The sequence below is a fragment of the Gracilinanus agilis genome, chromosome 2 (assembly GCF_016433145.1).
Source record: "Gracilinanus agilis isolate LMUSP501 chromosome 2, AgileGrace, whole genome shotgun sequence".
Lineage (NCBI taxonomy): Eukaryota > Metazoa > Chordata > Mammalia > Didelphimorphia > Didelphidae > Gracilinanus > Gracilinanus agilis.
The window spans coordinates 525897648-525919864 of NC_058131.1; the positions used below are offsets into that span (position 1 = coordinate 525897648).

General features: G+C 35.0%; 1 protein-coding gene across 1 annotated transcript in view; it reads left to right on the top strand.

Annotated features, from left to right (window-relative positions):
• UBR1 (ubiquitin protein ligase E3 component n-recognin 1) overlaps window positions 1-22217 on the top strand; it is a 147486-nt gene that overhangs the window by 23437 nt on the left and 101832 nt on the right. Inside the window, exons 5-14 of the mRNA XM_044660018.1 lie at window positions 1031-1161; window positions 6380-6518; window positions 9419-9481; window positions 10028-10151; window positions 12713-12817; window positions 13471-13559; window positions 16111-16209; window positions 17103-17260; window positions 19294-19393; window positions 20152-20280. Coding sequence (XP_044515953.1) covers window positions 1031-1161; window positions 6380-6518; window positions 9419-9481; window positions 10028-10151; window positions 12713-12817; window positions 13471-13559; window positions 16111-16209; window positions 17103-17260; window positions 19294-19393; window positions 20152-20280 — 1137 coding nt within the window. The remainder of the gene's footprint in view (window positions 1-1030; window positions 1162-6379; window positions 6519-9418; window positions 9482-10027; window positions 10152-12712; window positions 12818-13470; window positions 13560-16110; window positions 16210-17102; window positions 17261-19293; window positions 19394-20151; window positions 20281-22217) is intronic.

Genomic DNA, 22217 nt, shown 5'->3' on the forward strand with positions numbered 1-22217 from the left:
TTGGTTTCTAATCCACTCTGCTATTTGCTTCCGTTTTATGAGCGAGTTCATCCCATTCACATTCAGAGTTATAATCATCAGTTGTGCATTTGCTGACATTTTCAAATCCTCCCCCAATCCTACCCCTTCTCCTTAAGCTATTTCCTTTAAAACCAGTGGTTTGCTATTAAGACCCTATCCCTTATCCCCTCCCTTGATTGACTTCCCTTTCTACCCCCTCCCTTATTTCATCCCCCCTTTTTGTTTTGAAAAGCCTTATGAATTCCCTCCCTCTTCTCCCCTCCCTTTTTTTTCCCCCTCCCCACTCCCGTGCTCCCCTTGGTTTATCCCTTCTAACTTTCTCAGAAGGGTTAGATAAGAGTTTTATTTCCCAATGGATAGTTTAGCTACTCTTCCCTCTCCGGGTTGATTACACTAAGAGTAAGGTTTGATTATTACCTCAGGAGAGGTTAAGAGCTGCTTCTTACTCTGCCGCCATCTTAACCCCCACAATATTGTTTTGAAACATAAAATATGGGTTTTTAAAAATGCTGAGGAGAAAATAGAAATTAAAACATCACAAAGAATTTGGTGAGATAGAATAGTGACCTTGAGAGTAAATAGGTAGCGATCAGGCCATGTAAAATTAATTAATGCCATGTGAAACTGGATTACAATTCAGCATTTAGTAACACCTGGGCAAACTGGGCAAACATATCCATTTAGGATCCATTTAAAAACATATTCTTTAAGTAAGGATATATTTGAGGGAATCAGACCTTCACTTACAGAAGTTGTATATATCAAGAGGAAAGCAACAGAAAATACAAATTCCCTGTTTTTCTATCCTTCATTGTACCAATTTTCAACTAAAAGTGCTTTGAGCAAAAAAAATCTGACTAATCTTCATGAACCCAGCTTGAAGAATTAATTCCTGGGAAATTAGATATAATGAGTTCATTTAAAAAATGTTCAAAATGATTAATCTTTTCTTTCTCTTTTATTGCTTATATACATCAATAATAATATTTCTTACCATGCCTTTTTGCAGAATTTAGGTTGTCCATTGACTGAAGAGGTAATTGGGCAAGCCAAGAAGATATTTCCTTCAGTGATAAAATACATTGTAGACTTGACCGTTTGGGAAGAGGAAAAAGACCTGCCAACTGAACTCCAGCTTGGGTATAGAATGTTATCTTTTATGAACTAATGGAGACCTCTCATGTTCTTCTTCCTAGTTTAGATGGTATTCTTTATGATTTTAACCTAGAAGTTATTTCTGAATAGCTTCTACTTCTGCCTTTCTTTAGTTTATGGCCATTTTTAATTAGATCAACTCATATCCTTACTGGATTCCATTTCTAATGGACTCCATCTTTAGTCAAGCATCCAGTGTTTATTAAATACTCAAGATGTGCAGGCATGGATGTGCAGGCACTTGCCATCAAAGAACTTACATTGTAATTATGGCATAAAGAAGAGCTAGAGAGTAGTAGAAGGGAAAGAAGAGAAGGAAGGACAAGGCAGCTAGTGAGGAGGATGAAACAAAGCATGACATGTGGAGTTGAGAACAGCTTGCAACAGTGCTGGGACTTCTGAAATTGTGTTTTGGAAAGCAGTCAACTATTAGAGGAGCCAGATCTCACACTTATTTACTGACTTCATGGAGTTCACAGAGACCATTAGGGAAGTATAGAACATATATAGCAGTATCTATAATACAAGTTAGGAAGTAAAAAGTAAAATACAGTAAAAGATACAAATTACTCTAGTCAGTAGAAGAAGAGATTACTTCTGACTTTGGGGGATTTAGAAAGATTTCATTCAGTATACCTGCTGAGATGTCTACCAGAGAAGAAATGAACTGTCTTAGAACCTATTCCAATAAAAATCTGAAGTTCACAGTATACCAAATGACAATAAAGAAATTCAGTGAGATAAGAACTGCATAAAACACTATTGATAATAGGAATGGAGGTTAACAGCAAAGACATATAAAATGGTAACCTCCCATTGGAACCAGGGAGGCTCTCTATCTGGAGACCACAAAAGTGGAGGACTCCCTTAAGAAAGCCCCAGGCTAGTTATAAAATAACCAGGCCCTTGTAAGTACCAGGAACAATGTCCAGATTGGGTATGTAAGTGCTATGTGAAGATTGCTTAGACACCAGGACATTCCAGGGCTACCTTAGTTCGTTCTCTCTCTCTCAATAATGATTTTTTTCCTCTGTTACATGTAAAAATAATTTTTAACCTTCATTTTTAAAAATTTGAGGCAAATTCTCTCCCTCCCTCCCTTCTTTTCTTCTTTCCTTCCCCCCCCTCCCTGAAACTGCAAGTATTATGATAAAAACCAGAACATCCTCATTTGAAATACTATAAAAGACCTTGAAAATCTTGCATTCCAAACCTTCAAAGATCAGAAGCATCCAGTGCTAGCTGGAAAAGATCAGTACAAGAACAGTAGTAACCCAGGATAAAATGAAACGTGGCCGACTACCCCATTCAAAAGTATATCGACTGATGGAATGAACCAAAAAAGGTCATTTATCAGTATGCAAATCTAGTGATCCTCAGGAACGGCAACTCTGTAGAACTGCAGGCACACAAAGGAAAAAATGGACACAAATACTTTGAAGAAATGAAGTAATGAAAAATTAAATAAAAGCTTTGGAGGGAACCATTAGAAGGAGAATAAATAGTTTTGAAGACAGAAGTGATAAACCTGACTAAAAGAAATGGACTCCTTGAAAATTAGAATAAATAGACATCACTGCCTTCATGAGACATCATGAAATACTCTAACAACTCAAAAGATTGAAAAAATAGAAGAAAATGTAAACTATCTGCTATAAAAAAAAACTGACCTGGAAAGCAAGTTAAATAGAGGTTTTTAAAGAATTATTAGATTCATTGAAAATCACCATTAAAAAAGAGGCCAGACAGTTTATTTTAAGAAAAGCATAATTCAGCATTGCCCAAATCTAGTAGAACCAGAGGCAGCATGAAAATAAAAAGAATCCACTGATTACGTCCTGAAAGAAATCCTCAAAGGAAAAGTTTCTTGAATGTCAGAGTCAAAATTGAGAGTTCTTACATCAAAGGAAAAAATATTACAAGTATCCAAAAAGAAGCAGTTTAAATACCAAGAAGCCACAATCAGGATCACATAAGATCTGACAACTTCTACAACAAAGAGAAGATATTGGAGTGCAATATTCCCAAAAGTGAAAGAGATAGATTTATAATCAAGAATAACTTATTCTGAAAAGCTTAAGTAAAATCCTGCAGGGAAAAGAAATGGACTTTCTTTAGAAGAAAATTTTCAGACATTCTTGATTAAAAGACCAGAACTGAGTAGAAACTTTAAAAGAGAAACACAAGAGTCTAGAAAACAGAAAAGTTAATTTATCTTAGTAATTGGAAGGAACTATATTTGATGAGATTATAATAATACCTATTACAATTTAATCCCTCTACACTAAACCCCTACCTGTCTTGGTAGAGCTAACATTCCATTGGGTGAGAATAAATATAGGCCTTGTAGTTTTAAGAGGAGGCAAACGAGAGGGTAAGAGGAATACACTAATTAGTGCATAAAAGAGGAAGAAAGGTTACTGATGCTCATAATTGGAGTATGTGGAAAGAAGAGTTTATAGATGTATCAGATCAGCCTCATACTTTTGAAGGAGACAAAGATTGGCTGAAATCCATCTGCAAAAAGTGTATGAATGCAACAAACTTGAGACAAACAGGTGCATATGAGGGCAGAGAAAGGGATGTTTAAGAGGGAAGATGTCTTAGAAGAAATAGCTATAAACATAAATTAATAGACAATTTCAAAAAATTCAGTGTCTTGAGCTGAAGAAGCAGAACTAGGAAAACAATTTTAGAAAAGCAACAATATTATTAAGAAAAACTGCTTAAAAGCTCTCTGATCTCTATCTCTAGATAGCCCTATCTCTAGAGGACCTGTGGGCATGTCACTCTCCTGAGAGAGAAATGATGTATTCAACTTATAAAAAGAGACATGCATTTTGAGACATGGCCTTTGCATGTTCTTGTTTTTCTTGACTATGCTTATTTTTTATAGTGTTTTGACTTTTTTCCCTTGAGGCCCTTTTTTTTTTTAAATTGATAGGGGAAAGTTAAGGGATCATAATACTAATGCCAGAAAAAAGATCATCAAAATACCTTCTTAATGTTCAGGAGAGAAGAAGAGGAAGCACAAATAGGACAGATTTAGAAGTAATGCATTAATATTATTAGATACTTTTATTAGATACTTCAAAAAATTCAGGTTGTATGAAATGGAGATTCACAGTTTCTATACAATTCTCTTTTTGTGTTCTGCTGTGTATATGGGAATGCTCCTCTTCTGGTTATTCATGTTCATAATTTAAAAAAAGAAAAGAATTAGCTCAGTGGATTGAGAGTCAGGCCTAGAGACGGGAGGTCCTAGGTTCAAATCCGGCCTCAGACATTTCCCAGCTGTGTGACCCTGGGCAAGTCACTTGACTCCCATTGCCCACCCTTACCACTCTTCCACCAAGGAGCCAACATACAGAAGTTAAGGGTTAAAAAAAAAAACAGTAAAAAAAGAAAAGATTTCATTAAAGAAATGTCATTTAAGTCAGACCTTGAAGACTCCAGATATTAGCATGGCTGCCTTCCAAATTTCTTTTATTCTTGGTTTATAAATTCTTTTATTTATTTTTTTTATTTTTTTAACCCTTGTACTTCGGTGTATTGTCTCATAGGTGGAAGAGTGGTAAGGGTGGGCAATGGGGGTCAAGTGACTTGCCCAGGGTCACACAGCTGGGAAGTGGCTGAGGCCGAGTTTGAACCTAGGACCTCCTGTCTCTAGGCCTGACTCTCACTCCACTGAGCTACCCAGCTGCCCCTTTTATTTTTTAAAACCCTTAACTTCTGTCTTAGAATCAATACTATGTATTGGTTCCAAGCCAGAAGAGCAACAAGGGCTAGGCAATGGGAGTTAAGTGACTTGCCCAGGGTCACACAGCTAGGAAGTATCTGAGGCTAGATTTGAACCCAGTTCCTCCTGTCTCTAGGCCTGGCTCTCAATCCACTGAATCACCTAGCTGCCCCCTGGTTTATAAATTCCTAAGCTAAATCAGAAAGAGAATGGGGAAGGGAGCTGGGAGGGCAATATATTGGTAGAAACACAGTGAGAATGAGTATTTTAATTTAAAAGATATTAGGTATTTTAGTTTAAAAGAAATAGTTTAACTATTTTCAGTCTAGAAGCTATTCATCAGAGAGTGTAAGTAGGGGAATAAAGGCAAAAATAGTAAAAGATAATAATGATAATGGCTATTATTATTTGGTATTTACAACCTGGCCCCCACCCTCTCCTTTCCAGCATTATTAGATATTATTCCTCTCCCTGTATTTTGCCATCTAACCAGATTGCCCATCTTACTGTTCCTCACAAGTGACATTCCTGATTCTCTTTTCCTTTTGCTGTGCCCATTCTTCCAGCCTTGAAAACCCTCCTTTCTTAGAAACTCTTGTTCTAAGATTCTGCTCTAGTACTACTTTATAAATGAATCCTTTCTTCATTCCCCTTAACTGTTGGTGTCCTCTATCCTCTAACTTTATATACATTTATTTATTTTTAATTTTTTTTTAAATTAAAAAAAAATTTAAAATTTAAAAAAACAAACAAACAAAACCCGGTCTTGGAATTGATGCCAAATATTAGTTCCAAGGTAGAAGAACAGTAAAGAATAGGCAATTGGAGTTAAGTAACTTGCCTAGAGTCATACAGCTAGGAAGTATCTGAGACCAGATTTGAATCCAGGATCTTCTGACTCTGGACCTGGCTCTCTATCCATTGGACCACCTCTATGCCCCTATATGTTTATTTTGCATACATTTTTAAATTTATTGCTATGTGCATATTCTTTCCTTCAATAGAAGGTGAGCTTTTAAAGGGCAGGAGCCATTTCATTTGTTTTTTACATCTTCAACATCTACCTTAATGTCTGGTATAACACTCTCAAGGTCCAGATCTAGGGTGGGTGGGACCTCAGACATTAATTCCAACCCCTCATTTTACAACTGAAGAAACTGAGGTCTGTGGAGATTAATTCTTTCCCAGGATTTCACATCCAAGAGACAGAAAAGGTGGGGTTTGAACCCAGATCCTCTAGCTTCAGATGCAATACTCTTTCCACTTTCACACTGTCATCTCACAGTAGGTGTTTAATAAATGCTTGTTGATTGGTTGACTTAAAATGTAAAAAGACTTGTGAGGATAAATCTAATGTCAATAATCTACCAATACATAATGGAATTTTCTTATGTTTTATTTGTATGTGCCTACTGTATTTTTAGTGGTTTCTTCTATCTAATTATCTCAATTTTTCTTTATCAGGGAAAAAACTGAAAGATACTACTGTGTCCTTTTCAATGATGAACACCATTCTTATGATCATGTTATATATAGTCTACAGAAAGCCCTTAAATGTGAACTTACTGAAGCTCAAGTGCATACCACTGCCATAGACAAAGAGGTTAGTGAAATGTTAGTCTGTTGCAATTAAACTCCATATTAGTAGTCAGTCCAAGAGATTTTATTTTTTTTTACTCTTACTTTCTACTTTAGAATTGATACTAAGTGGGGGCAGCTGGGTGGCTCAGTGAATTGAGAGCCAGGCCTAGAGAGACAGGAGGACCTGTCTCTAGGTACCACTGATTCTAAGGTGGAAGGTAAGGGTTTAAAAAAAAAAAAAAGAATTGACACTAAATATTGGTTCCAGGGCAGGGGAGTGGTAAGGACTAGACAATTGGGGTTAAGTGATTTTGCCCAGGGTCACATAGCCAAGAAGTGTCCAAGGCCACATTTGAACCCAGGACCTCCTGTTTTTAGGCATGGCTTTCTATCCACTGAGCCATCTAGCTGCCCCTTAGATATTTATTTAGCATTTACTAACTTTATCAGACATTAGCAACTTTTCAATTTAATCTTTGTATTATATTAACTCTGCCAGAATAAAGAAGTAAGAAAAATTCACCAAATACTTGGGTAGTTCTTTTGATGTCTGAGGTTTCAAATAATCATGCTCAGTCTTTTATCTATGATTTTGTTCATTAAAACTTGAGGATATTTAGGAACACCCAAGATTATATGTATATCATATTTTAATAATAGAAAAGCAGGTCAAATAAACTTGTTGCTTTGGTCTATGAAGTTGTTTACTTTTTTATATCATCTAGTGCCAATTTTGAATAATTTAAATAAATCATTATAGTAATTCTTCATTTAATAATAAACATTTAGCACTTACCAATCACCTCTTCTATTTAGCTAAATTCTAGGTGAGTTAGAGAAGCAGTAGAAGACACTACCTTTGAGCTATTTGTAATCTGATTGAGGAAACTTTTTTCCTCTTATATTTTGTAACTGTGAAAGTATCAAAAGGCAACCAGCAGAATGGAGGAGGAGAAGCAAAGAAGCTTAAACAGTCTATATGTCGAATAATCAATCAGCTCAAACAAGATTTGAGCATATTGTATTTTATATAGTTGATAGCAATCAAAATGTCTTACTTTTTAATGCATGTTTTGAAATCAGATATATATGATGTAAATTATTTCTTTTATATGTAATGTTTATTTATTAAAACCCTTACCTTCTATCTTAGAATTAGTCCTGTGTATTGGATCCATGGCATAAAAACCGTAAAGGTAGCACAATGGGAGTTAAGTGACTTACCCAGAGTCACACAGCTAAGAAGTGTCTGAGACCAGATTTGAACCCTGGGCCTTCTGTCCTTAGGCCTGGCTCTCAATTCACTACCTCTTGTTACGTTTATTTATGCTGAAACAGAATCAACTTTTCCCTTAGATGTGCTATCAATTACTTTTAGAAAGAATGTAAACACTAAGGGATAATATCATCTTCTTTTGAATGTTTATTCTAAGAACATGTTTGTTTTGTTTTTAATAAGAGATTTACTTCTATGACTATGAGGCTCTGTACATAAAGTACTTTATGAATCTTAAAGTGTTATGTGAATGTGTCGTTATTATCATTATTCATGAATTATCTTCCTAGTAGAACTAAAAGCAGAAGTGCTACTTTTATTGATTTAGAAGCACAGAAATTCTTTTAATGACTATCTTTAGCCAGGTGATTGTTTATATCAAACTCTGGCCCACACAGTAGAAATAATGGACAGTAATTATTGATATTTATATATCACAAATGCCAGCCTCAATGAAACTTTAAAAGAAATGGTCTAAAACAGTGATGGGCAAGCTATGGCCATGGGCCAGATGTGGCTCCTGAAATGTTCTGTCTCAGAGCAGGACATTATTCCTAGTCTGACGAATACAATGAGTAGGATACAATACAATGAAACTTTGAAAGAGTTGCCTTAGAAACAGACTGACTGATGAGCATTTCCTTTCCTTTGGCCCCCTCTTTAAAAAATTTGCCCATCACTGGTATAAAATATATTCTTCAAGATGAAAAGCTTATCTTTTTTTATGCCATTCCAGAGGCAAACAGGGCCTGGAAATTATCCATACAGGAATCCATTTCAGCAACTGAAGTTATCGGATTCTTCTTTCAATTGCTAGCCCTTTAAATCCTTGAAGACAGTTATATCTCCTACCAACTCTAAACTCTTTCATAAAATAGTAATAGTCTGACAGGCAAGTGAGTTTCCAGTCACTTGAGATCTTTCAAGACAAGACTCACAGACTACTTCTCTGGGAAGTTAAAGATGAAATTCTTGCTTTGGATAGGGGTGGACTACATGATTTTGAGGTAACCATTGATCTTATGATTGTGTAAGTAATAGATGTGATGAGGATCAGTGTGCAGTTGCATTTCAATGAGTTCTCATAGCCCCAAGTATCTGAAGGTCAGGAAATCTGGGGCCCAGCACTTATTTATTATATAGACTTAACATAGTCTACTACTTTCATAAAAGACACCACAGACTTAAGACAAAGATTTAATTCTTTTGTTTTTTTGTTTTTTGTTTTAAACCCTTACTTTCCATCTTGGAGTCGATACTATATATTGGCTCCAAGGCAGAAGAGTGGTAAGGGTAGGCAATGAGGGTCAAGTGACTTGCCCAGGGTCACACAGCTGGGAAGTGTCTGAGGCCTGATTTGAACCTTGGACCTCCCATCCACTGAAGTACCCAGCTATCCCCCAAAGGTTTAATTCTGTTTTTAATAATTTCCCAAAACCATATGGTTAGAGAACCTCGTGCTCACTAGTCTTCACTTTTCTTTTTAGAATTCCAAGTTAATGTAGTAGAGATAACCTCATCTTTGATGTAGGCTTCAGCAAGGAAGTTTTTATAATTTATAGTTTGTTAGATCTTTAGTACCAGAATAGCTTAGTGTTGAAGTCATTGCACTACTTAATAATCCTACTAATTTTGTTTATAACTAGGGTCGTCGAGCTGTTAAACTAGGGTCTGGTGTTCATTGTCGGGAAGCAAAGGAAAATATCAAGGTAACTGCTTTTGGAAGGAACATACAAAGGTAACCATGAGAGAGTTGTGTGTCAGTGGAGGGGAAGCTGAGAGCTTTGACTGAGAGGGTGTGGGTTTTTTTGGAAATAGACCATAGAAACTCTTAGCTATGGAATTTGTAACTGTAATTATTATCTATATTAAAATGTCACTTTACAACTATGACTATGATGATTTTTATAAATCAAAGAATAGACATTGAAGTCAAGTGTTTCTGAAAGAGGGTAACAAGGTATCCAGTAGAAAAAAGTTGAACATACAAGTTAAATCAGATAAGATTGCTACCATTTAACCCTTTATACTGTTCTTTTCCCCACAACCATAATTCCTGTGAACAGAAAATTGACATTTGAAAGAAGGAGCTAAATAAAGATGAAAAGCAATTGAGATAAATTTTAGATGAATTCAACAAATTATAAGATTCTATTGTTTAAAGTCTGAAGGCATTTAAGCTCAATTTTAGGTGATACTTTAGGTTTTTCTAATAATCTTATTTTGTTTTCTTTAAATATTTCCCATTTTTCTAGTTTCATTCAGAAAATGTTTCTCAGCATCCACTTCATGTAGAAGTTCTACATGCTGATGTTATGGCTCATCAGAAATTTGCTTTGCGCCTTGGCACCTGGTTAAACAAACTTATGAGCTATTCAAGTAAGCATATATTCCTTCATATTTTTTACATATATATTCTTTCCCATGGTTTTAAAATCTGAATGAGTAGACTATATTTGGAATTAAGGAGTTCATATTAATCTGTTTCCTTTTTTCTTAAGCTTTTGATAAATTTTCAGGGTCATACTTTGTGTTCTTAATAGATTCCTAATTGTTTTCTTAATTGGTTCTAAATCCCCTAAAATAAATAACCAATTGTTAATCCTTGACTTTTAGTTTGACACTAGTAATTATTATAGTGTTTATGGACAAGCTAGCCCAACAATGAGATGGAAAAAGAAATCCCATTTAAATTAACTATAGATAGGGGGAATCTAGGTGGCTTAGTGGATTGAGAGCCAGACCTAGAGACTGGAGGTCCTAGGTTCAAATCTGACCTCAGACACTTCCTAGCTGTGTGACCCTGGGCAAGTCACTTAAACCCCATTGCCTAGCCCTTACCACTCCATTACCTTGGAGCCAATACATAGTATTTACTCTTAATATGGAAGGTAAGGGCTCAAAACAAATAAGCAAATGAATAAATAAATGAGCAAGCAAATGAATAGGCAAATAAATAAATAAATGAACAAATGAGCGAACAAATGAATAAGCAAATGAATGAATGAATAAATTAATTAACTATAGATGATATAAAATACTTGGGTGTCTAACTGCACAGGAATTATATGAACACAATTACAAAACACTTTTCACAAAAATAAAGTCAGAGCTAAACAATTGGAAAAATATTGCTTGAGCCAATATAATAAAAATATCAGTCCTACTTAAATTAATCTACCTATTAAGTGTTATACCAATTGAATTGTCCAAAAATTATTTTATAGAGCTAGAAAAAATAATAATTCAAGTAGAAGAACAAAAGATTTAAGAATATCAAGGGAATCAGTGAAAAAAAGGCAAAAGAAAGTAGACTAGGTGCACTTGATATTAAACTGTATTACAAAGCTGTAATCTTCAAAACAATCAAGTACTGACTAAGAAATAGAGCAAGAGATCAGTGGAATAGATTAGCCACATAATACACAATAGCAAATGATCAGAGTTATTTGGTTTTTGATAAACACAAAGATCCAAGCTTTTGGGACAAGAAATTACTATTTAGCAAAAACTTCTGGGAAAACTGGAAAAAGGTATGACTGGGTACTGACCAGTATCTCACACCCCATATCAAGATAAGGTCAAAATGGATGTATGATTCAGACATAAAGAGTACTATCATTAGCAAATTAGAGCAACATAGAATAGTTTACCTGTCAAACCTATGGATAAGGAAAATTTATGACCAAACAAGAGATAGAAAGCATTATAAGATATAAAATGGGTAATCTTGGATATATTAAACTAAAAAGGTTTGGCAGAAACAAAGCCAACATTAGAAGAAAAGAAGAAAGCTGGGGAAAAATTTTATAGCAAGTATCTCTGATAAAAGCCTTATTTCAAATATATAGAGAACTGAGTCAAACTTAAAAGACTACAAATCATTCCCTAATTGATAAGTGGTCAAAGGATGTGTGTAAGCAGTTTTCAGATGAAGGAATCAAAGCTATATATAATCACATGAATAAATGTTTTAAATCACTCTTGCTTAGAGAAATGCAAATTAAAACATCTCTGAGGTAACACTTCACACCTATCAGATGAGCTAATGTGACAGAAAAGGAAAATAATAATAATAATAATAAATGATAGAGATGTGGCAAAATTGGGGCACTAATACACTGTTGGGGGAGTTGTGAACTGATCCAACCATTCTGGAGAGCAATTTGGAACTATGCCCAAAGAGATTTAAAACTATGCATTCCCTTTGACTCAACAATACCACTATTAGGTCTGTATCTCAAAGAGATTTTAAAAAGAAAGAAAGGACCTATTTATGCAAAAATATTTACAGAAACTCTTTTTGTGGTGGTAAAGAAATTGAAATTGATGGAATGTTCATCAGCTCGGGGATGGCTAAACAAGATGTGTTGCATGATTGTAATAGAATATTACTGTGCTATAAGAAGTGATTTGAAGAATGATTCAAAAAAGACCTGGAAAGACCTATATTAACTGTTGCAAAGTGAAATGAGCTGAACCAAGAGAACATTGTACACAGTATTATATGATAAACATTTATGAATGACTTAGCTATTCCTAGCAAGTGATCTACGAAATTTCTCAAGGACTCATGATGAAAAATGCCATCTGCCTTCGAGGAAGAACTGATGGAGTCTAAATACAGACTGAGACATACTATATTTCACTTTATTTCTTCACTTTTCTTTTGTTTGTTTGAGTTCTTTTTCATAAAAAGATGGAAAGGTGTTTTATACTGTTACACATGTAAAATCTACATTAGATTGCTTACTATCTCAGAGAGGAGATGGGGGGGAGGGAGGGTGAGAATTTGATTCAAACTTAAAGGTTAAAAATTGTTTTTCATGTAATTGAGTTAAAAATAAAATATTAGTAAATTTTAAAAAAAGACAAGTTTACCTATATGTATTTTGGAGAAGGATTGAGAAAAGTGTGAATGTTTGCATATACTTTTCTAGGTGATTTTCGACAGATCTTCTGTCAGTCCTGCCTCCAAGAAGATGTCACTGGTGATCCCTGCCACATAAGCAGGTTAATGCTTTGGGATGCAAAACTTTATAAAGGTAGATATATATTATGACTTTGAACAATATCTAGAATCCATTTTAACAAGTACTTCCCTCAGTGTTAAATTGATTGACTTTCTTGATATTAAAATGCTAGGATATCTTAAAGAAATTATTTAGTTCATTGTGAAAGGTGGTATTCTTTTAAGCCAAACACACTTAACTAAGCTTGTTTTTCTCTAACCTGAATTTTTCTCCAGTTCTTCTGTTAGTCAGTGCAGATAAGTATGTATTCATGTGGTTATGCCTCCATTAGATCTTATTCTAGTTTCTCTTGAAAAGCTCTTAATGAGGGAGAAAAAAGTGAAAGAGGAAAAGAATGGTGGTGGTAAAATCAGAAGAAAGTTGGAGCAAGTATTTAAGTAAACATATTCCTTCCATATTTTTTAAAAGTCACACTGATTATAAAAATATGACATAAGAGGAAAGGCTAAGTGGGGACATTGAAATGAATTGAAGAGTTATAGAAATACTAATATGTGGAGACAAGAAGAAAAACTGCATTCATGGTTTTATATTCTTGATTAAATAATGAGTTAATATTTTGTTGAGTTTTGACCTTAGTGAGACCTATTAGCATGTTCATTATTTTAAAAATATCCTGGAAATTTTTCCTACCTTCTACCCCCATAAAATGTTATTTTTCACAGGTGCACGTAAGATACTTCATGAATTGATCTTTAGCAGTTTTTTCATGGAAATAGAATATAAAAAACTCTTTGCCATGGAATTTGTGAAGGTAATTTTCTATCATCTGTATCAGTGATGGTGAATCTATGGTATGGGTGCTAAAGATGGCACACAGAGCACTCTCTGTGGGCACATGAACCTGCCTCCTTTCCCTCCCCTCCCCCCAGTTCCTTACTAGAAAGACAGAGGCACTTAGGCAGAGCTGTTCCCTTCCCCCTCTCCACCATTTCTGACAATATTTTTTCACATCCCCCTCTGCCTAGCAGCCCAGTGGGAGTGCACAGCGGGTAAGGTGGGCGGCTCATAGGTGGCAGAGCTGTAGGGGAGCAGAGCTCTTGGACCATTCCCCTTCCCATCTTCACTTGTGTTGAGGACATTTTTTCACTTTATCAACCCTCCACCTAGTTTCCCATTGGGAATGCTTCTTCCTTCCTCTGTCTGGAGTAGGGGGGCCACGGGGTGAGGTAGAGGGGGTGGGGCACAGCACTCAGTCTCTAGGGGGGAGCAGGCACAGTACTTGGTCTGGGGGGGTGGGTTAAGGGCGGGGCCTAGCACTCTGTCTCTTAAAAGTTTTGCCATCACTAATCTATGTGAATATTGTGATTTTTATAAATAAAAAAAATAGAAATTGAAAGTTTTTGAAAAGCAGATTTTTATAGTTCCTTTTATTGCTTTCTTTCAGAATTTGATAAGTCTCATAAATGATTTACTGTAGAGAACACAAAACTGATCTGGGGAGGACATATTATCCCATTTGCATAAAGACTCAAGCTACTTTATTTCTTCATCTATATTCATTAATATTTTGAGGTAGAAGATAAATTAGGGAAATTATTTTAGTTTAAGGAAAGAAAGCTGAGAAATAGGAATCATATTAGACACTAAAATTATACTTATATTTTCAAGGCCAAAATGAACAGGGAAGCTTTAATCCATTCTTGCCTATAGTTATACTCTATATTTTTAAGCTTTCATTGGTGTGGATATTTTCTTCCTCTGATGCAGATTTTGTCTCTTGTCTTTCCTTCCTTAAATCTTCCACAGAGTATTCATCCAATATTCCATAATCCTTCTCCCTCCTCCTTATTTATTTCTTGCATTATTGCTTCTTTTTAAACTTGTTTATGACTTATTTCCTCAACTAGATTATAAACTCCTTGATTTTAGACCATGTTTACATTCCTTTTATCCTCCATAGTGCTTTACACATAGTAGAAGTAAATATTAGCTAATTCAGTTTTGATTTTTAAGCAGTTCTGAGAGACCTGAGACTGGTCTAAGACAAAGAATCAGACTGAAATTGGAAGTTGAAGGTAGGATGAAGATTGTGGTAGGCAGGTATGGAAAATATGATAAGATAGGACAAATTTACAAGTTGAAATCCTTGTAAGAAGAATGAATTTATGAATAACTGATCCATTACATGATCTATCATTAAGAGTAAGTTAGGATCTTTTGGAATACACCCTTGAATTGGAAGGCAGTCAATCATGTTGTTCTAAAACATATCTCTTTTTGCCATTATGAGGCAGAATATTGAACACGAATATGGCCAGTCTAATTTTTGGGTGATGGTTTATCTCCCCTATGGGTTTGTTAGGATCTAACACCAAAATTACATTTATGAAATAGAATGCTTAGCAACTGAAACATTTTGAAATGATAGCCCCAGAATTCTTACTCAGTGTATGTGAAGGTTTTACTTATTGGTTTGTCCCTGAGAAGTTAGGTACATAGAAGGGCCTATCCCTGCAGAATCAGATTAACTTTGTAGTGGGTGAAGGGATGTTTTCTACCTTGCAGCTGCCCCGCTTATCTTTGCTCTATCAAATTAGAGTCATTTTGAATATGAAACCACATTCTTAATAATTACTTGAATACACATGGTACATTACTTCTACTCTTCAATTTTAGAGTCACCTATTGCCAGGAGGGATTCCTCATTACTTTAGGAAATTCATTTTCTTTTTTTTTAATGTTTTTAATTATGAACTTAATCATAAGCAAACACAAAGAAGTCTCTTGTTCTAGAGCAGTGGTTCCCAAACTTTTTTGGCCTACTACTCCCTTTACAGGAAAAAATATTACTTAGCCCCGGAAATTAGTTTAAAAAAAATTTAATAGCAATTAATAGGAAAGATAAATGCACCTGTGGTCATCACCGCCCCCCTGGATCGCTGCAGCACCCACCAGGGGGCCATGGCCCCCACTTTGGGAATCACTGTTCTAGAGTCTGCTGAGTATCCTTAGATCACAGAGAAATGAAGAGGGTCTCATTTAATCGTAGCTCTTTGAAGCTGATTCTGGGCTGTTTTGTAGTTCTTATATTTGTTGCTTTGAGTCATTAAAGTAATATTTATACATCTTTTCCAGGTGCTTACAAAATATTATCAGCACAATATCACTAGTAAATAGGGATTATGTTTGGTTTAGTCTTATAGATAAAGTACTTGGAGTCACATAAAGGTAATAGGCCAGGGAATCAAATTGAGGTTTTTTTGATGCTTCTGATTCTGTTGTTGCTTATGTAACAGTTAAATTCAGTGGTCTGAAAAGTTTCTAATAATGATTTGTAATCAGGCTTCTCTAAAATCTTTCAGTTTTATAAACCACTGCAGAAAGACTACATCAGTGATGATCATGATAGAAGTCTCTCTGTGACTGCATTATCAGTTCAGATGTTTACTGTTCCTACTCTGGTATGTACAGGTTACTGCTTTGTTCCTACTCTTCATTGTTCAGATAACATTTAGATTTTCTTTATTACTGAAGAAAAATAAAGTAATAAAATTGCCACTCATATACTTAACCCATAACTACATAAATACCTGAGTACAAGATTTCCCCAAGAGCAAATTTGAAGGGTTCACATAGCCATTTTGGGTCTACATAATTTTAAGTCAGGCCAGGGAGGTTGAGGGGCTGGAGGAAAGGGTTTGTGCATGCGTGCGTGCGTGTGTACGTGTGTGTTTTGGAATGAGACATCATATTGAGAGGGTCTCAATTGTTGAAGGTGCTTTATTGTTAGAGATTATTTACTTAGCTCTGGAGAATAGAGAGCTCTGCTTTTCTTGCTCTCCTCTGAGAGATTACTCCTGTTCTCCCTATATCTTTTCAGTAGATGCAAAATAGTAATAAGCATGATACAATGGAAGAATGTTAGATTTGAATTTAGTAGACTTGAATTTAAAGCCCAACTTTTTAATTTATTACTAATGTAACCTTCAGAAAGTCACTTAATTTTTGAGTTTCAGAGGGATTAGACTAGATGATTTCCTTCTGGTTCTAAATTTTAATTCTATGATTATATGCAGGGGTAGTAGTTCTAAAGCAGATATTAATGTAGTCAATTTTGAAAGGTATGTCCATTTTCTCTACCATTGTTCCTTTTATATGGATACTGATAATGAATATATCGTGGTTCTCTGTTTCCATCTCTCATGGGTTTTATGATGGAGTGTCTTCTTATACTTGATGAGGTTGAGGATTTTTAGACTGAGTGCTGACTTTATGTTCTAAAATTTTCTGAATGAATAAATGTGTACATGTGAGGGCTTAATATTAAAGTCAGTATTATTGAAATATTCTGTAGGCTCGTCATCTCATTGAAGAGCAGAATGTTATCTCTGTCATTACTGAAACACTGCTAGAAGTTTTACCAGAATACTTGGACAAGAACAACAAATTCAACTTCCAGGGTTACAGCCAAGACAAATTGGGAAGGGTATATGCAGTTATATGTGACCTCAAGTAAGTTGTTTTTTGGAAGTGGTGTGGGTTATATTTTTTTTGTTGTTGTTGTTTTTTAAAACCCTTAACTTCTGTGTATTAGTTCCTTGATGGAAGATTGGTAAGGGTAGGCAATGGGGGTCAAGTGACTTGCCCAGGGTCACACAGCTGGGAAGTGTCTGAGGCCGGATTTGAACCTAGGACCTCTTGTCTCTAGGCCTGGCTCTCACTCCACTGAGCTACCCAGCTGCCCCCTGTGGGTTATATTTTAAGTAGTGTGCATTCTTACTTTTTTCTCCCTTTGATATAAGCCATAAATACACTTTATTACAAAGGATTTCATTTGCAGAAAAGTAGGAAACAAAAGAATTACTGTATATCCATGCCTATTTTCATCTAATTGGAATAATTTTGCCCTGTCAAATCCTAGTTTCATTGTGTCTAAATCTCAGTTTGTATAGTAGAGTAGAAGAAATTCCTGGTTATAGAGAGAGACCAAGAGAGCTTTCCTTGTGGCAACTACAGTCCTGAGAGATAAACTCTGTGGCACCCTATGCTACAAGGACAGGAACCCTGCTGATGCATTTGAGAAACTCTTCTCTAAAGTTGTTAGAACAACCCTACTTTCTAAACCTGTGGACAGCCTTTCATTTGGTACCAAGATGAGAATTAATATCAAGGGTTCTCTCCTCCAAAGCATTGAAACTTAGAGCTTGGATGTCTTGGATCTCTTTCAAACTGATGTTGAAACACCTGCTTAGTCCCTTTGGGCACCATTGAATTTGATCAGTCACTATACTTTTCTCTTCAAATGTTCTAACTACTAGGCAAGTAATGATGAATAAATTGTCTAAATACATAAAAATTTAGTTGTTTTTTTTTTTTTTTTCAAAAATCATTGGATAGGTTTTTTTTTGTGATGCTTACACCTGGTAAGTCTCAAGCAAGGTTAGTAGTGATAGGGACAGAAAAGAAAAAGAGAAAGAACTCCAGAAGTGCATTTACCCTCAGATATTGTGGAAGAGTACTCCTCTTCCAAGACAATAACATTTCTCTTCCCCACCATTCCCTTAGGCCATCAATTTCTCTCAATATGGACAAAATTAAGTTTAAATTATTTTATTTAATCTAATTATTGGTGTTTTTTTTTGGTTAATGTCCATGTATTTTTGTTTATTTAGTAAAATACAATTCCATTAACTCATATAATACCTTATAGAATCTGGGTTTTCTGGATGTTTGGAATGGCCTCAACCTGCGTTCTGAAATGAATTAATGATAAGAACCAAGATATTACTGTATATTAAATTTGGATAACTACATTTCAATATTAAATTTTTTTTTAGATTTTTTTTTCTAAAGGAAAGGGGGAAAAAGAAAAAAGGAAATTAGATTATGTCTTTTCATTTTTTGGTTTTGTACTAAGCTTTCTTTCATATTTTCCCTTCTGTTGATTTTTTTTTTGTGATAATGTGGTTTATAATTTGTAAGAGTTTACAGATGAGTCTATATTCTAAGCTGGTATTGTCCTTGACTACTATATCTCTCTTCTTGACAAGGAGACAAAATGTTTATTGGCTGTTGGAATGACCAAATATCCCTTGAAATGATACCTCTTTCTGCATAATAAGACTATTCCTTTCATATTTTTATTTGCCTCTTCCAGGAGAGCCTATGAACCATCTCTCCATTTAGCAGGTTATGGGTATGGATTCGATTCAACCTAGGAAATCTATGTGAAAGCCTTTGCTGGGTTAGGTCAGTTCTTAGCCCAGTTTAATGAGCTATGTGCCTCACAGGATATAGTATATAGGAATATTTTCTTTCTCATCTGACATTTGCCGGGGTAATCATATTCACATCTAGGCTTTGCCGACCAAAAAACAAATTAGCATATTCAAATCCCTATTTGTTGGAGCTTCAGGTTATTGCAATAAATGTGATGGTGTTTTTTCTTGCTTTGTTTAAATGATGTTAATAGTGTTTGCAACCCAATATACTATAAAATTATCTCTAGGTATATAAGTAACATATTTCCTTGTCTTTTGAAACAGGTATGTCCTTATCAGTAAGCCCATAACATGGACTGAGAAATTAAAAATGCAATTTCTTGAAGGTTTTCGATCTTTCTTGAAGATTCTTGCATGCATGCAGGTACTTTATTATCTCTGGTCATGATTACTGGAAGACATGGAAATATGATATTAAATCTAAAATCATTCCAGTCTTTTTTATCCTTAAAGATAATCCAGGAAAAGTTTTCTTTTTTTTATTATATGTAGGAGGCCACCTAGTACAAGGGAAAGAATGCTGACTCGAGTCAAACAACCTATATTTTGTAATCCAGCCTTTGATATTACTGTGTGACCTTGGGCAAGTCACTTAAATTTCCCGTGACCTCAGTTTTCTCATCTGTAAAATGAGGATATTGAACTGGCTGACCTTTGAGGCTTCATTCAGCTGCAGAGCCCTATATATATTTGTAATGATTTATGCTTTTTAGTTTAAAGATAATTACCTTAAATGAAAAAGAACAAAGTAGAAGTTTAGAATGTGTGGCCCCCAATAGGATTATCATTATGGACTCACTTAATAGTTTTTAGTATTTCAATTTACCTCTTTATAAGAGACCTAGTCTTTTTTGAAAACTTTTCTGGGAAATTCAGATGGTTTTTATAAATTAAAGGTACTTTATTATTCTTTTTTTGTCTATTAAAATGTTTTTCTTTGGATTTTAACAATACTACCTTTAAAAAAAGAGACGGTAGAACAACCATGTTTTTATATACACACACAGGCACATACATGTATATATACATAGATTTATTTTTACATAAACATACATAGATACATATCTATATTTGTGACTGTATTTTTTTAGATGTGTGTGAATTGTTGGCTTTTATTACCAGGGAATGGAAGAGATCAAAAGACAAGTAGGGCAGCACATTGAAGTGGAGCCAGACTGGGAGGCTGCTATTGCTATTCAGATGCAGTTAAAAAACATTCTTTTAATGTTCCAAGAATGGTGTGCTTCTGATGTAAGTAAATCTTGTCTGTGGGATTTTTTTCTCTTCTATTTCTTTGCTCAAGGTTTTCCTCTCCTGGAATATTCATTCTCTCTCTCTCTCTCTCTCTCTCTCTCTCTCTCTCTCTTTTTCTCTTTCCATCTTATAAAATTATGCTCAACTTTTTAGGCCCAGCTCAAATGCTGCCTATTGTATAACTTTCACTCTTATCCTAGCTAGTATTTGTCACTACTTCTTTTCTTTAGCACTTACTTTGTATTATTCATATAACAATGAACACATGCCCCTTCATATTTGATTTGTGTACATCTCTTCTCCTCCAGAGTCAAATCACTCATAAAATGCAATTACGCTTTGTATTCATAAGTCAATCTAACACTGCTTGTATTTGTGGAGTAAATAAGAGCCACCTATTTAATAGAGAGCTCATTTTCTTTACTTTGAACCTTTTCCTCCTTCTTACATTACTTCTTATATTAGTGGTATTCACCCAGTTTCCAAGATTTGATACCTTGGTGTTATGTTTGCCCTTTTCTTCTCCCTCGCCTCTCAGAGCTAATTGGTTACCAAGACCTATGAGTTTTGCCTCCATAATGTCTCATATCCATTCCCCTATTTTTTTCCCCTAGAACCACCACCCTAGCACAAGATTTCATTTCCATTTATTTGGACTATTTATTACATTCACTTGCTAACAAGCATTCTTTACCCTATTCTTACCCTTCTAAACTATCTATAGATTTAATCATATTAGATGACCTTTAGGAACTGCTAATTTTGATTGCTTTAGTAAGAGTTAGTCCCATTTTTTAGCCAAACCTTGCAGCTAAGTTAAACTAATATAAACACTTGTTTTAGAAACCAGTTATTTATAGAATCAGTTAATGATCATACGTATAGTTATAAGGCAGACCATTCTGTTTTTGAATACTTTTTAGTCATTAGAAGGTTTTTCCTTAGAGCAAGCCTAAATCTTCCTCATTATGACTTCTGTCCATTGCTACTTATTTAGCCCTTTCATTGCCAAGATCATATTTATTTCCTCTTCCATTTAATCATCTTTCAGATAATTGATAAAAATTGCCATATCCTGATAAATGTTCTCTAGGCAAAACATCCCCAGCATCTTCAAGTGATCTTCATGTACCACTTTCTCTATGACCCTTATTATTTAGTTGCCTTCCATGTACCTCATGTATTTACAGCTAAGTAGACTTTGTCTCTTGAATGTGCCCTATCCTTTCTTGTCCCTATGTTTTTATTTTTTATTTTCATGCCTTTGGAGATCATTCAAAAAAATGTTGTGTACCTATAATGCTCTCCACCTTTGCTTGTTTTTCAATTCTTTTGTCTTTTTCCAGTAGGTCAATTCTATTTTTTTTAAAAAGCTTTTTTCTTCATTTGATTTTGTATCTCTTTTTCCATTTGGCCAATTTTGCTTTTTAAGCTGTTATTTTCATTTCTTTTCTCCATTTTTATTCAACCTGTCTTTGATTTTTGAATTCTTTTTCGAGTTCTTCCAGAGCTTGAGACCAATTCCAATTTTTAAAAAAAGGTTTGCATGGGGTTGATTGAATCTCACCATACCCTGTTGGTTCTGTTCTTTGCTCTTTGCCTCCATAGAAATTTTTGAGGTTAAGTGTTTCTTCTGCTGTTTGCCCATTTTCCCAGCCTTTTTTTTTTTTTTTTTTTTTTTTTTTTTTTTTTTTTTGCCTGTGGACTGGGAATTCTATCTCTTCTGCTGGTTTGTAGGGCTAGGCACTATGAGCTATTAAGCCGTGGGGCTAAGTCTTCACCATAGCAGAGGAGGCTTGAAAGGGCCCAGTGCTATAGACTTCTGGACCTCACTGTGGGCTGGTGCCAAGGCCTGGGACTTTGAGGGATGGGTCTGAGATGCTCTTTTGTTGGGTCCCAGGATTCTGAAATTGTTCCCAGGTTCTGAATCTGGC